General features: G+C 32.6%; 1 protein-coding gene across 1 annotated transcript in view; it reads right to left on the minus strand.

Annotated features, from left to right (window-relative positions):
• The window catches only part of LOC144891238 (uncharacterized), a 121,664-nt gene that overhangs the window by 14,741 nt on the left and 90,901 nt on the right, over positions 1 to 16,022 (minus strand). The window contains exon 4 of the mRNA XM_078773637.1: positions 14,433 to 15,451. Coding sequence (XP_078629763.1) covers positions 14,433 to 15,451 — 1,019 coding nt within the window. The remainder of the gene's footprint in view (positions 1 to 14,432; positions 15,452 to 16,022) is intronic.

A 16,022-nucleotide genomic window follows, 5' to 3' on the forward strand; every position in this document is an offset into this window, starting at 1 on the left:
ATATTTTTCACATTCATTATGTTTTCCATTTATATACCAAGGTTGATTACACCTCCACTCTTTAGTCTGGTTGATACTTGGTTCTATCATTTATATAATAGTAAAAAAGGCGGCGGTAGCCCGTTAAAATCCCCAACCCCCCCCCCTTTTTAACTTATCACTTATATATATCTTATCACTTATATATATCTTATCACTTATGTATATCTTATCACTTATATATATCTTATCACTTATATATATATCTTATCACTTATATACTTATATAACCATAAGGGAGACTATCAATTCCATTTTCTAAAATAAACCTCTTATCATCAAAAGCCCCCAATGCTTTCTTATTTATCTCTTCTGAATATAATTGATGTTTATAACTTCTTATTCCATTAATCTTTCTAAACTCTTCTTTCTTTGTTGTTAAACAGTTATAATAATCCTTAAAGTTTATTGTTTCTTTAATAACATTTTTCTTTACACCTTTTAACTTCTTATCAGTCTTTTCAACGTTATTCACAATGTATTTATAAGCATAAGCCTTTGACCTCAATCCCACAAATTCACTCATAACATTTCCTCCTAATTCATCCTTGAACTTTCCAATCACCTTTTTATTTTTAGAAGAGAACAACTCACTCTCTGGACTGTAATTACTCGTGTCATAGATATTAATGTCTCTTTTCATGTCTGAATAAACATCGTTGGTATTAATTTTCAAAATAAAACTATCTGTATCCATATAAAGTAGATTAACATCATTTTGATATTTCTTCCTCAAGTTATTATAAAAGTAATCATACATTAATGACTTTGATAAATCAAGAATTGTTGTTCCAATATAAATAGGTTTGTTCATTTCAATACTCTCTTTAATCAAATGGATCGCACAAAAGTTCTCAGTAAAGACCTCAGCTCGAGTAAAACTCGGTCTATTAATTAATTTTGATGCTTGTTCCCAAGATGTTGATAGTCTGATATTTTGTCTTTTCCTCACATTCTCCATAGTCTTACCAAAGACCGCATTATTCATCAATTTATAAAAGTCTTTCTCAAAATCTGTTTTTGACTCTGTTCTTCTTTGTGTATTAAAATCAATGTACCCCTTTAACCAATGACTTTGATTGAACTTTAGAACCCTATGGATCTTCTCTACTCTTAGACCTTTTGATAAATATTGTCGCAAATTTCTTTGGTGTAGAACATAATTTTTCTTGTTATATAATGTAGTAAGTAATTTTTCTGTTGATTCACCTATATCAAACGATCGTTGATAATCACTCAACCATTCTTTCTTTGGACTTTCTTTCTCACAAGCAAATGGGAGATCTTTGTGTAGGTTATGGAGTTCCTCTGGATATTTTAAATCAATTTCAAAATAATAACCAACTTTTTCTTCATCCAATTCTTTTTGTGTAGAGATACATACATCTTGTAAAACGTTTTTGTAGTCTTTTTCCTTTACCCATCTAAGTTTTCCATAAGGAAGAGCCTGAGACATTGCCCAGCCATACAGGTTGTTCGCGTCATAGTACATCAAGTAAGAACTCTCTTTCGTTGGATCATAATTTGGAAGATATTTGTTATTTGCTTTTGCGTATCTACTCGAGCAGACTTGTGAAATTCCACCTCTTTTTGCCTTTTCAATCATCAAAAGCATATCAACATCGGTTATCAAATCCAAATCTTGTTTTGTCATTTTCAACATCGCACTCCAGGCCAATCCAGGTGCTGTGTAGTAGTGAGCAGGATCCAATCCATATCCAGTGCGACAAACAGATCTAAAGGCTTCAAATACATCGGCCAATAAAAGCACATCAGTTTTGAGATACAAATCGTGATACTCGCCAAGATTCTTGATGTTATATTTTTCCCAAACATTTTGTGCGTGTACATAATCTTTATCAGATATATGACTATTATTTAATTTGTTATAGAAATTTTCTTTTGAAGGAAGTTGTGTTTCATTGAATCTCTCAAATGAGTCCATATAGTCATAGGGGTAAATTCCCTTTTGTGTTAGAAAATCTTTATCTAAAAAATACTCTGAAAGACATGGAAACTCTTTTAGATTTTGAACCAAGTTAACCAATGGACTTGCCATGAATTTAAATGTATCAAGAAATCTGATATGAGTAATAGGAGATGTGTGAATTGTTTTTGTGAATGAAATGTATTTCTGATCCGTGTTTGGAATTGCTGAGATACTTCCAGAAGTCTTTGAGAGTTCCTTGATAAATAGATGTGTATCATAATGAGCGTTGTTATGAAGAAAGACAGGAATGAAAGAGGGGAGTTGATAATTAATATTACAACTTTGATGAGCCGGACCTCTATATTTACCAGTGAGATGACAATGGTCTCTAACCTTTAGACCTTTACCAATTTTCTCCTCACAAATATGACAGACATTGTTTTTTATAAATTCCCTTTTTTCTTTACTTGTTAAGGACATTGGTTTATTGGTTTCTCTCATTATCTTGGTTAATCGAACACAGTCTTTTTCTAGTCGTTTCACAAACTCCTCTGGGGTATTTGAGCCTCTATACATCTCTAACTTGTTATATTTATCACCAACGGATGATTTGATATAATAACAAAAACCACAAGGAGTATGTTTTTGATATTTATTTGTGTATGATTCTTTTGGATCTTGAGAAGCAGTATCAATTTTTTCTAAAATACTTTCAAAATCAGCATATATAACAAATGGATGTTTGATCTTTTTATTTTCATCTTTGAATGTGATCTTTGAGCCTTCTTTAGGCATATTGATTACCGTTGATTTATGTTCGCCACAATAATTTGAATGTTTATCTAATCTTTCTTGTGAATTGAAGAAGTTAAGACAACGCAAACAAATATATATTTTATTTGTTCTCTTACAGACTTGTGGTTTTATTAATTTAGCAATATCTTTGATGTATGTATAATGTGAATTTTCGTCTGAATTAAAATATAGAAGATTAATATGAGTTTGTTTACAATTGTCAGAAAGCTTTAAAACCTGAATGTTGTTTGTTTCTGTTAGACCATAAACATTAACTGATAAATTATTCATCTTTTCAAATTTAGGAATATCATTTAAAGTCATCGGAAACTTTAGATCTTTCGTATTTAATGTATTCTCATATTTTTTATAATGAGATACTCTTTCATCATGAAAATGTGGAGGATGTAAGTGTGCTAAAATAGACCAGAGAAAACATTTATTGTCTTTATTTTTGATATTGATAACTGCTTTTCTATTTTTGATAACACTGGGTAAATCAATGTAAGAAGAAGCTTTTAGAGGATCTGATTTAAGAATATGAATGTCTATGTAAATAATTTTTCCTATATTGAATCCACTTCCTACGATTGAATTATCCACATCTTGCTCTTGTTTAATAAGTTCATCATAGACTCCTGATGTTTTAAAATCTTGATATGAAGATATAAAGTGTGGCTCAGTTCTCATGTATGGTGCATCTATAACTCCTTCATCCTTTGTCATTTCTAATTTTACTCCCATATAAAATTTAAGTGGTTTCATTTCCTTTAGTGTTTTTTCAATCAACGTTTGAACAGCAGGTTTAACTATTTCTACAGCATCAACTATAGACTCTGGTTCAGGAGGTTTGAAGTTAAAGACTCTTATTTTAATATGTCCTTTGAATGCTCCATCAGAGTTTTTAGTTGTGATAAAATTTGATAAATGTAGATTTGTTTTAAGATGTATTTTGAAGCCTTTCTTGAGGATATTTTTATTACATGTAGAACAGTGTTTTGTTTCAGGTGGAAGAGGGGAAAGTTTGTTTAAAATGTTGTATGTATGTTTTGCGGTGAGAATATGTTGTTTATAATATTTTACTTCCTTCTCGCAAGTATCACAATAAACCATATTTATAGCGTGAGAAAACGTGGTGTTTTATATATATCACTGTGCTTAAAATAAAACACTTTTGAGCTTTACAGCTCCGTTTTATATATATCACTGTGCTTAAACTAAAACACTTTTTCACTCAGAATCATCTAAGTCATAACTATCACATGAATACTCAGAATCATACTCAGAGTCATCAATAAAGCTACTCTCATAACTATCATTTGAGCACAAACTATTAGTATCATAACTATCATCTGTGTTCAATGAAATACTATCATCACCATCATCCAAGTTCAATGAAATACTATCATCACTATCGTCCGAGTTCAATGAAATAGTAAAATCTTCACTGCTGTATTGACTCATATTTAATTAGCAAGAAAAATATTCCCATCAATATCTATATACTTTCTTTCATTAACAGATTCAATCTCTACAATTTTTATATCAAAAGTTATCTTTAAATAATCTCTAACTATCATAGAACGAAATGACATTTCACCAGAAATATTAACATCATTCATTTTACTTAGATCTACACCCTTTGGATTATTAAAGAAAATACAAATGTCTCCTCTAGAATTATTAATGGTCTTATCATTCTTTTTCAAAGTATCGTGGTCAATCACTTTTTCAAGCTTTGAATAAATTGCCAGGAGTAGAGGAGAAACTTTTGTTAGATTTACTTTAATGGATGTCTTTCCAGGTATAGTTAGAGCTCTTCCTTTAAATGAAATAGAGGGGCTCATGTTATTTTCCATAACTGGTTTTACCCAAAAATTTCCATATTTATCTTTGTTCAATTTAACATCTTTGACATATTTTTCTATATCTTCCACCGAAGTAGAGATTGATTGAAATTTGTCTTTTGTGCTTTGAAACATTGTATTTATTAATGAATAAACTTGCGTTTAGTTTAAGTAAAAATTTACCACATAAATATGATAAGTTCTGAAGGATATTTAGAATTTCCAGACTCTCCATATGATAAATTAGAGAATTGTCCGGCTTGTGATAGAGTGGGGCTTAATGATGAGGATTCATATAAACAATGTTTATTCTGTGATTATATTCTAATTAATGATAATAAGAAATATAAAAAAACATATAACTCTTTTAAATTAGAACCAAAAATGAATTACTTTACAAGATTAATAAGAGAGATGAATGTTAAGCATTATGGTGATAATACACCATTTCTTACAAGGAAAGAGACTCTTTGTATTGAGGAAATGTATAAGGGTTTAATGATATTTATTATTCAAAATAATTTTAATGGAAATGTTAATACAAGATACTACATAAATAAAATAATGAATTATTTTGAAATTAAACCAGAACTCAGGATAAAATATAGAGTTTCTAAAATAGCTCAAAAAAAGTTGGATGACTTGTTTTCCAAATATATAAATGAATGATTTTTTACCCGTTTGGGAAAATAAGATAAAATTTAATAACCATAAAAACATTCCAAATTCATTGAGATGTCTAATAGTTGGTTCAAGCGGATGTGGGAAAACCTGTTTACTTTTAAAGATGCTCCTTGGTCCTAATTTTTTAGATTATGATAATTTAATAATTTTTACAAAGTCAAGTTTTCAACCCGAGTATCAACTACTCTCACAGGGTTTTAATGCAGGTCTTAAAAAGGAAGACATTATCGGTTTATTTAAACTTCAAAACAAACTGAATGATTATAATATTGAAGATATAATACAATTATTTTGTGATACACAGAAATCAAAATCGAAACCCATAACTTGTATTCTCAGTGATAATACGGATGATATACCTTCACCTCAAGATTTAGATAAATCAAAAAAGAACCTCGTCATCTTTGATGATTGTGTTAATGAGAGAAACCAAACAGTAATGGATAGCTACTATACAAGAGGGAGACATTCTTCTTGTAATTGTATATATCTTAGTCAATCATATTTTCAACTCCCTCGACGCTCAATAAGAAACAATGCCAATACTTTTATTTTATTTAAGTTAAATTCAATAGATGTAAATAATTTTTGGAGAGATAATTGCTCTACGTTATGTAGTAAAAAAGAATTTGAAAATTATATGAAACACACGATTGGAAAATATAAATATATTGTTGTGAAACAAGATGAGATACTAAATGATATTTTTCAATAAATAAATACAGAAAATGAATACTGAAGAAAGAGAAAGAAAGTTTAAGGAACATCAACAATTAGTTTCAAAAGTTGTTAAACAACAGGAAGAGATAAAGAAGAAACGGAGACAGAAACTAACTGGTGAAGAAGCCTTTGAAAGAAAACAAGAGAAATTCTTTAAACCACTTTTGAAAACTCAACACTCACCTACAGTACCCACGGTAGAATTTACTCCGAAAAAACTTCAAATGCTCAAAGATTTTAGTCAGATAACAAAACAAGAACTTGGTGAATTAGAATATGATGACGAGGGATTATTTCGGAAACTTGAGGAGGTAAATCAACCCCCTAATTATGTTGTGGAAGCTCTTCAAAACAATGAATATTCGGCGGGTTCAAAAACCAGAGCAGGTCTCATTCCAACAGAAGAACCAGCAGTGTTTCATCTTGTGGAAGAAAAGGTATTGATATTTAATGATGAATTGATGTTCTTGAGTTCTACTCAACCAAATGTTAAATTAACTCCAAGATTAATGTTTCTTCTAACAAACCCCGGATTCAGCGGTTCAAAATATTTTGAGGAACCACTTGATATGGAAAGAGAGGAAGATAGGGTATATATTGAGTTGCTAAATGCACTTGATTATGGAGTTTCTGTTGCTGGTAAAAGTAAGAAGAATGAGAAGGAGAAACATATTATTGATGCTTTAAGTAAGCTTGGTTCGGGTGTTAGTTTTCTTCCAAATGACCCATCACAATTAGTTAATAGGCTATTATTGTTGTTAGGTAGTAAGAAGGCTGGAAACAACAATTGTTTTAATGAATCCTCAGCCATTTTAGATCAGTTGATGAACATGAAAATAATTAATAAATGTCAATACAAAGATATTTTATTAGATATTAAATAAGATGAGAAGCACAATTCTTAGTTTTAATTTCACAACGAGCGATTACACAGCTTCATTCCCTTACCCACTACAACTTGACCCCCTTACCTCATATGAGGCATCTTTGTTGTCAATGGAAACTTACAATACCCTTTTTAATATCACAGAGAAAAACAACAAGTTTAGTTATAATCCAGGAAGTGGATATAAAACTATAACCGTTTCACCTGGAGCTTACGAGATTTCTCAAATATCTTCAGAAGTCTCTCGCCTTATGAAAGAAAAAGGTGATGAACCAAAAAATATTGTAATAGATATTCAAAAACACACTTCAAAATCAACTATTAAACTTAAAAATAATTATAAAGTTGATTTCACGATTGAAAATTCGTTTAGAGAGCTATTGGGTTTCTCTTCAAAAAAGATTGAAAATAACGGGACGTTTTACAGTGATAATGTTATCCAAATATCCTCCGGTATAAATTCAGTATTAATTCATTGTGATTTGATTGATGGTGCTTATAACGATGGAATAAGAACAAATACAATATTTTCATTCAGTGCATACTCAACCCCGATTGGTTATAAATTTAATATGGAACCAAAAAATCTTGTCTATTTACCTGTGTCAGGAAAAACCATATACAGAGTAAATTTTAGGATAACCGACCAAGATAATCGTATGATATCCTTTAATGATGAAATTATATCCATCAGAATTCACCTACGTGAAGTTTTTCAATAAATAAATAATGGTTATTGTGAGAAAACACGAGTTGGGAAAATATAAAATAATTACAGGGGAGGGCATGTTCCTTTCACCAGACTATACAAGGTATGTGGGTAGAGGATACTATAAACCTAAGAGACAACGAGGTGTAGGTCATCAATTTCGAAATAAAGGAGATGGGATAATTGATACTCTAATGGGTATTGGTTCAACCATCCTTAAACATAAAGACCTAATTGGTTCAACTGCTTCTGCCGTGGGCTCCGTTGCGGGTGCTATAAAGAGTATAAAAGATGCTCAAAAGGAGTCTCATAAATTACAAGCAATCAAAGAAATAAAAAAAGGTAAAACTCAACTATCTTCACAAGAACGACAAAAAATCATTAAAATACTTGGGTCAGGGTTTCAACAATTTTAATGCTATATAAATACAAGTATGGAAGCGATTGATAGTATCTATGATTTGGATGATACGATTATCATTTCAAACTCCACTAAAAAGGAAGACTATTTTAAGGTAAATGCTATAACAGGAACAGACTGGAATTCAAACGGAACAAAAAGTTTTGAAATAAATAATCAACAAACTTACTTGAATATAGCTGATAGTTTCTTGCTGTGTAAATTTAAATTCACTAAGGCTGCGAATAATACTAATGCTACACTCGTAAATGATTTCTTCTGGAAAATGTTTGACAGTGTCCGCCTGTATATTGGAACACAAGAGGTTGAAGCGGTTGATTATGTCTCTGCTACATCTGAAATGATGAAATTTACACTATATTCGTTTAGTGATAGAATGGGTAAGGGAGCTGTTGAGGGTTTTATTCCTGATATGTCAACGGGTACAAACGCAGACCCTGGTTATAGTCAAAGGAAGTCAATGTATAATGATGACGCAAAAGCTGAGAATAGTTTTACCGTAGCAGTACCTCTGAAAGGTATATTTGGATTTTGTGATTATGATAAAGTTTTGTATGGGCTTAAAATTAGATTTCAACTACAAAGGAATGATAATGTAAATAGATTGCTTTTTGGGGATGAAAATGCTTTTGGAGAAAATAATAAATTTGTTATTAATGATTTGTGTTGGTATATCAGTGAATATACTCCTAATCTTAAAACGGAAGAGATGTTAAATAGAAGACTTAACTCAAAGAAACCGCTAAATGTATCATACCTTAAAAGAAGATGTCAACACGTTAAACTGGAACACACTACCTACACTTGGAATTTAGGTGTTCTTCAAGGAAAGCCACGATACCTCTGGCTCATTTTTAAAAAACCAGATGGAGAGGACGGTACTAATAAGAATAATGCCCTGAGTGATAATGCAAAGGTGAAACAACTTCGGGTTTCTCTTGATGGCACATTTTATCCGCGAGATAGATTGGAAATTGATTGGGAAAAAAATGATTATGCGGAAGCCTACAAGTCCTACCAAAAGGTGTGTGAAAGTAATGGTAATAATGATCCTATTTTGGATATGGTTGCGTTTCAAAAACTTTATACAATCTACGCAATTGACCTGAGTTCTCAAAAGGAAACTATAAAGTCTAATCGAGTGGATACTTCTCTATACATTGAAAGAGGGGAGAGTGAAGAGGTTAATGCATATTGTTTGCTTTTGGAGGAAACAGAATTACAGATTAATACAGATAATGGTGTTATGATTAATATCACATAGGTTTTTTCTCATAAATAAATGGTTGGGGTATATGTTAATCAAATCAATCTTAATAAATTAACATCTTGTATTCAAAATCAAAAGCCTTGTATTATTAATGTTAATACAATTCAAAGAAAAGGAGCTGTAAGAATTGATGTTTTACTCACACACACACAAGTAAAAACACTAAATGATGTTGGATCACTTAAAATTAAAATGACGAAACCTATGTTAAAGAAATATTCAATAGACGAGTCAAGAGGAGGATTTCTCCCGTTTCTAATTCCTTTATTTGCTGGTTTAAGTGCGGCGGGAGCATTGACTGGTGGTATTTCAGCAGCGGTAAAAACTGCTAACGAAAGGAAGGCACAACTAAAAGCTCAAAAAGAATTGGAAAGACATAACAAGGAGTTGGAGAAACAAATTAGTGGAAGTGGTGTAATTGTAGATTTTGCTCAAAAACTTGAAAGTCTACCTGATAAAGCTAGATTGTTGGTTGGAGATATGCTTTCCTCTATCGCTCAAGCGGGTGTTAAACTAACTAAACGGGGTAATGGATTGTATCTTTCTCATAAATAAATGGATAAATGGTTTAAACAATTTGGAAAGAATACAACGTCAAATATAGAACTAGCTAAGTATTGTAAAACACTAAAAATTGATAATGTGGTTATTTGTATGAGAGATGAATTAACACATATAAATAAGAATACAAAGAATATTATTATGAATTTAGACACACAGAATGGTTCTCATTGGGTTTGTATTCATAATAGTCAGGATAAATATTATTTTGATAGTTATGGTATGCCACCACCTGTTGAAGTAATACAATTCTTACAGAATGGTGTTTATCAAACATTCCAAGTTCAAGAAATTAATTCTAAATGTTGTGGCCAATTATGTTTATATGTATTATTTCAACTCAACAATAATGAAAATTTTTATGATATCATTTTTTATCTAATATAAATGACCTATGTTGGAAAAGATGGTTCTATCTTTGGAAAATCCTCTCAGGATATTGATTTATCAAATTATTATACAAAGGCACAGGCTGAACGACAAAAATATAGTGTAAGTAAAAATATTAATATGAAGAATACTTATAAATTAATCAATTATCCAAACCCTACAGATGCGAATGACTTGATTAGATTCAGTGATTTATCACAATATATATCTTTAAAGAAAACAGCACGTTTTGTGAAACAAGTAAAATTTACAACCACAACACCTGGTTATACTGACCATACACCTTTCCTCATTGAATTTAACTACCTGCTTACAATTAAATTTTATAAAGAAGGACATTTAGTTAATATGCGAATTAATAAATGGGGGTATGATATGCCTGATTTAGGGTATAATTGGTCTTTTTCAATAAACATAGAAGACCTACATGATTTAAATCAGTCTCGTAAAGAAGAATATTATCCACTTGGTGAAGATAAGGATTTATGTGGAAGTACAATTAGTAAACAACAAATACGTGATTTTAAGAAAATAAAAATATATGATAGTATAGCGATGGTTCGCATGACAAAGAAGGAAGGTAATGAGATAAGGATAGAAAGCCGAGGAATACAAACCGATTTGGTAGTGGGAAGATGGGGTGGTATTACCTGTCATAATATTAATCTCACATATATTTCTGATACATAAATGGCAGGAAGAAGACTACAAGAGAATTATAATTTTTGTATTCAAGGATACCTACAAGAAAAGGGTGCTCGGTATTACATACCTTATGATTTGGAGCATATACATGGGAATTTTGTCATAAAAAACTGGCCTTATACTGATATTGTTAAACCCACAAATAGAGACTTGTTTAAAATATTAAATAAAAATGAACTTCTCAAAGTTATGAAATATAAAACTCTTTTAGAAATCGTCAACAAATCTTATTGGTATCCTATTATGAGAAAAATAATTATAGATACAAGAATATCTCAAAATCCAGATGAGTATATGTATAATATTCTTTGGGGTTCAAACTCAAGGGTAGCAAGGGATGAGGAAGGAGTTGAAGAAGAGAAGGAGGAAAGAGAGAAAAAGGAGAAGGAGGAAAGGGAGAGGGAGGAGAAGGAGGAGAGGGAGAAAAAGGAGGAGAAGGAGGAGAGGGAGAAAAAGGAGAAGGAGGAAAGGGAGAAAAGGGAGAAGGAGGAAAGGGAGAAAAGGGAGAAAAAGGAGAAGGAGGAGAGGGAGAAAATGGAGGAGGAGGAGAGGGAGCAAAGAGAGAGGGAGGAAAAATATAAAAAGATGGAAATCACTGAGATTCATAAAAGATTGAGTGTATTAAAGCAAATAAATCAATCTCAACGCACCGAAGAGGAAATTAAAGAATTAACAACTCTTATGAAGATAATGGTTTCAAAAATAAGAACGTCAATGTCTTCAATTTCAGGGAGGAGATTTAAACGAGAAAGTGGTGAAGAAGAAGAAGAAGAAGAAGGAAAAGATTATGTGATTGATGATGTTGGTGTCATTGACTTTAGTTAGTTTTTATTTGTAAATAAATGGAGGAGAGAGTGAAGGCATTCCTTAGGATTCTTTATGTTTTAAAAATAAAGATTGAAATGTATATGTTGAAAACCAAAAAGGTTTTGATACTCTGTCGGAATTTTTCTGATAAATAAATATGAGTTATTGTCTCAAATGTAAAAAGAAAACTAAATCTAAAAATATCTCTTATGTTAAAGCTAAAAATAATAGAGTTTATCAAAAAGGAATATGTCAAGTATGTGGCTCTAAAAAGTGCCAATTCATCTCTCCTAAAAGAGGAGGAGACATACAAAAGTTTCTGTCAGGAAGTAAATTTACAACAACTGGAATTCCAGGGGAATTACACCTTCCAGGGTATTCTTTCTGTGGTCCAGGAACAAACTTGGATAAAAGATTAGATGAGGCTGACAATCCTAAACCTTGGTCTAAACCTACAAATAGGGTTGACGAAGTGTGTATGAAGCATGATATTGCTTATGGGAAAACCACTACGTTGACTGAAAAACATAAAGCCGACAGCGAAATGTTGTATAATTTGTCTTTGATACAAAATCCAACGTTGAGAGAGAAAGTTGATAGGTTTATTGTGAGAAATTTGATAAATGCTAAATTGAAACTTGGTCTTGGTTATTCCTCAAAAAACTATTAGGCTCTAATGATGCCATCAAGACTGAGGAGCTTTTGGCTGAAGAATTACACAAACCTATAATCACAAAGTTTAAAAGAAGGAAGGTTTATTCTAAATACACTGACCACATATGGTCCGCTGATTTAATTGAATTGAATAATGACAGGGGATACAGGTATGCTTTAACCGTTATTGATTTGAGGAGTAGATTTGCCTGGGTTGTCCCTTTAAAAAATAAAAGGGGTGATACTTTAATGTTAGCCTTTAAGCTAATATTTGATCGGGATAAAAGGAAACCAAAGAAGTTATGGACTGATGAGGGAACAGAGTTCTATAACAAAATATTCATGAAATTTCTTAAGGGGAAGGGTATTAAATTATACAGCACCTTTAATGAAGGAAAGGCAGTTGTTATTGAGCGTTTTAATCGTACTTTAAAAGAGAAATTATATAAAAAATTCACACAACTCGGTTCTCAAAAATGGGTGTATTTAATTCAGGATATTGTAGATAATTACAATAATACAGTTCATTCATCAACACAATCAAAACCATCAGAAACATTTACAAAATTAGAATATGAAAAGGAGATTAATTTGAGAAAGCCCAAGTTTAAAGTTGGTGATATTGTAAGAATATACAAATGGAAAAGTCATTTTGAGAAAGGTTATACACAAAAATGGACTCGTGAATTATTTAAAATCATTGATGTAATGGATACAGTCCCTTGGACCTACAAATTATATGATTTAAATGGAGAAGAAATCTTGGGTTCATTTTACTCACAAGAATTACAAAAAACACAAGTAAGCAGATAATACCCTTGAAAATAATAAATAAATAAATAAAATGTAATGGGGATACGTTTTTAAATCTGTGAACCCCAAACACAGAATCCCACAACTTTTTAGTTGGGGCTTAACTTTTGTGTGTGTATAATGGGGATACGTTTTTAAATCTGTGAACCCCAAACACAGAATCCCACAACTTTTTAGTTGGGGCTTAACTTTTGTGTGTGTATAATGGGGATACGTTTTTAAATCTGTGAACCCCAAACACAGAATCCCACAACTTTTTAGTTGGGGCTTAACTTTTGTGTGTGTATAATGGGGATACGTTTTTAAATCTGTGAACCCCAAACACAGAATCCCACAACTTTTTAGTTGGGGCTTAACTTTTGTGTGTGTATAATGGGGATACGTTTTTAAATCTGTGAACCCCAAACACAGAATCCCACAACTTTTTAGTTGGGGCTTAACTTTTGTGTGTGTATAATGGGGATACGTTTTTAAATCTGTGAACCCCAAACACAGAATCCCACAACTTTTTATTTGGGGCTTAACTTTTGTGTGTGTATAATGGGGATACGTTTTTAAATCTGTGAACCCCAAACACAGAATCCCACAACTTTTTAGTTGGGGCTTAACTTTTGTGTGTGTATAATGGGGATACGTTTTTAAATCTGTGAACCCCAAACACAGAATCCCACAACTTTTTAGTTGGGGCTTAACTTTTGTGTATGTGTGAGTGAGTCATAATAATATACAAACCCTAACCCAACCCCATCCCTAACCCAAACCCATCCCTAACCCAAACCCATCCCTAACCCAACCCATCCCTAACCCAACCCCATCCCTAACCCAACCCCATCCCTAACCCAACCCCATCCCTAACCCAACCCCATCCCTAACCCAACCCCAACCCTAACCCAACCCCATCCCTAACCCAACCCCATCCCTAACCCAACCCATCCCTAACCCTCACATTCAAAATCCCAACCCTAACCCAATCCCATCCCTAACCCAACCCCAACCCTAACCCTCACATTCAAAATCCCAACCCTAACCCAACCCATCCCTAACCCAACCCCATCCCTAACCCAACCCCATCCCTAACCCAACCCCAACCCTAACCCTCACATTCAAAATCCCAACCCTAACCCAACCCCATCCCTAACCCTCACATTCAAAATCCCACCCAAACCCTAACATAATCTTTCTTTTCTTCTTTTTTAAATACGTATTTCTTTTTTTTTTTTTCCTCTTCCTCCAATTCTGTCTTTCAAGGCTTTTAAGTTTGAAGAAGTAGAAATGGGAAGAAAGAATTTTCCAGCATTTTCTTCCTCGAACTTTCTTGATATTGCTTAAATCAAGCGTCATTAAATAAAGAACATTGTTCATTGCTTTAGAATCCAAAGAGTCTCCAAGAGGAACCCCACAGGTAGAGTCTCCAAAATAAAACCAACTTTCCAAGTTCCCAAGGTATAACCACATTCCTGTTGAGCCTCCAAGATAGGTATCACATTCCGAGTCATCAAAACAAAACCCCCATTCCGAGTCTCCAAAAATATAACCATCTTTCCAAGTCCCCAAGGTAAAACCACAATTTTCAGAAATATTGGGGGTTTCCGTGATAAGTCTCACATAGTATAACTGCGGACCATCAGGGAAAACTTCCCTTTCCCAATTTTTTAGGGTTTCTATGATGTGTCTCACATAGTATAACTGCGGACCATCAGGGAGAATTCCCATTTCACAATTTTTTAGGGTTTCTATGATGTGTCTCACATAGTATAACTGCGGACCATCAGGGAGAACTCTCCTTGCCCAATTTTTTAGGGTTTCTATGATGTGTCTCACATAGTATAACTGCGGACCATCAGGGAGAACTCTCCTTGCCCAATTTTTTAGGGTTTCTATGATGTGTCTCACATAGTATAACTGCGGACCATCAGGGAGAACTCTCCTTTCCCAATTTTCAGAAATTTGTGGGTCTCCAATGTATGACTTGTATTCTGGCTCATCAAGGTAGAACTTGTTCAGTGGGTTTTGTTTTGATAACTCACAACAAGTATCATCATGGTAAAACTCTTTTTCAGGATTTTGTGGATCTCCAAGGTATAACTCTTTGGCTGGGTCATCAAGGTAGAACTCGTTCTGGGGGTCTTGGTTGTTCAAAATGTCTTCAAACAAAAAAATAACTTCATCCCAAGTTGTGTTAAAAGCAGAATTTTCATTTCGTATCTCAGATACAATTTCCTGTGAAAGAAAATAACAATGTATTAATTTAATACAATATTTTTTATTTGTATAAATCAAGCTCTATGAATATTAAAATAAACTTTGTTAACTCTTACACGAGTCTCATCTTAAAAAAAAAAAAAAAAAAAAAAAAAAAAATTAAATAAATAAATAAATAAATAAACAAACTTACCTCCATTGATAAGAGGTTCGAGTCCAGTTCATCAATCTGAAGGTTGAGTTCTACACAGGTAGTAGGACTCCATGGAATAGCAAAGTTATCCCATTCCATTTCGGCATAGTAGTCCATTCTCAAGTGAAGCAGAAAGCGTGTTTGAAAAAGCCTGTGTGGTCGGTGCCTTTTATAAGGACTGGGTGTGTCTTCCTGTGGAAATTCCCTGGGCGTGTCTTAACTGGAAATGATGTGATGGAAATTCCCTGAAAATGATGTAATGTATTACCTGGAAATGATACAATGCTGAAGAGTTTATAAAGTGGGTGGGACTTAGCAAAAGTGGGAGGAGCTTAGCAAAAGTGGGCGGGGTTTAACAAAAAGTGGGCGGGGCTTAGTAAAAAGTGGGTGTGGCTT

Source organism: Myxine glutinosa, chromosome 3, assembly GCF_964187855.1.
Source record: "Myxine glutinosa chromosome 3, kmMyxGlut1.1, whole genome shotgun sequence".
Lineage (NCBI taxonomy): Eukaryota > Metazoa > Chordata > Myxini > Myxiniformes > Myxinidae > Myxine > Myxine glutinosa.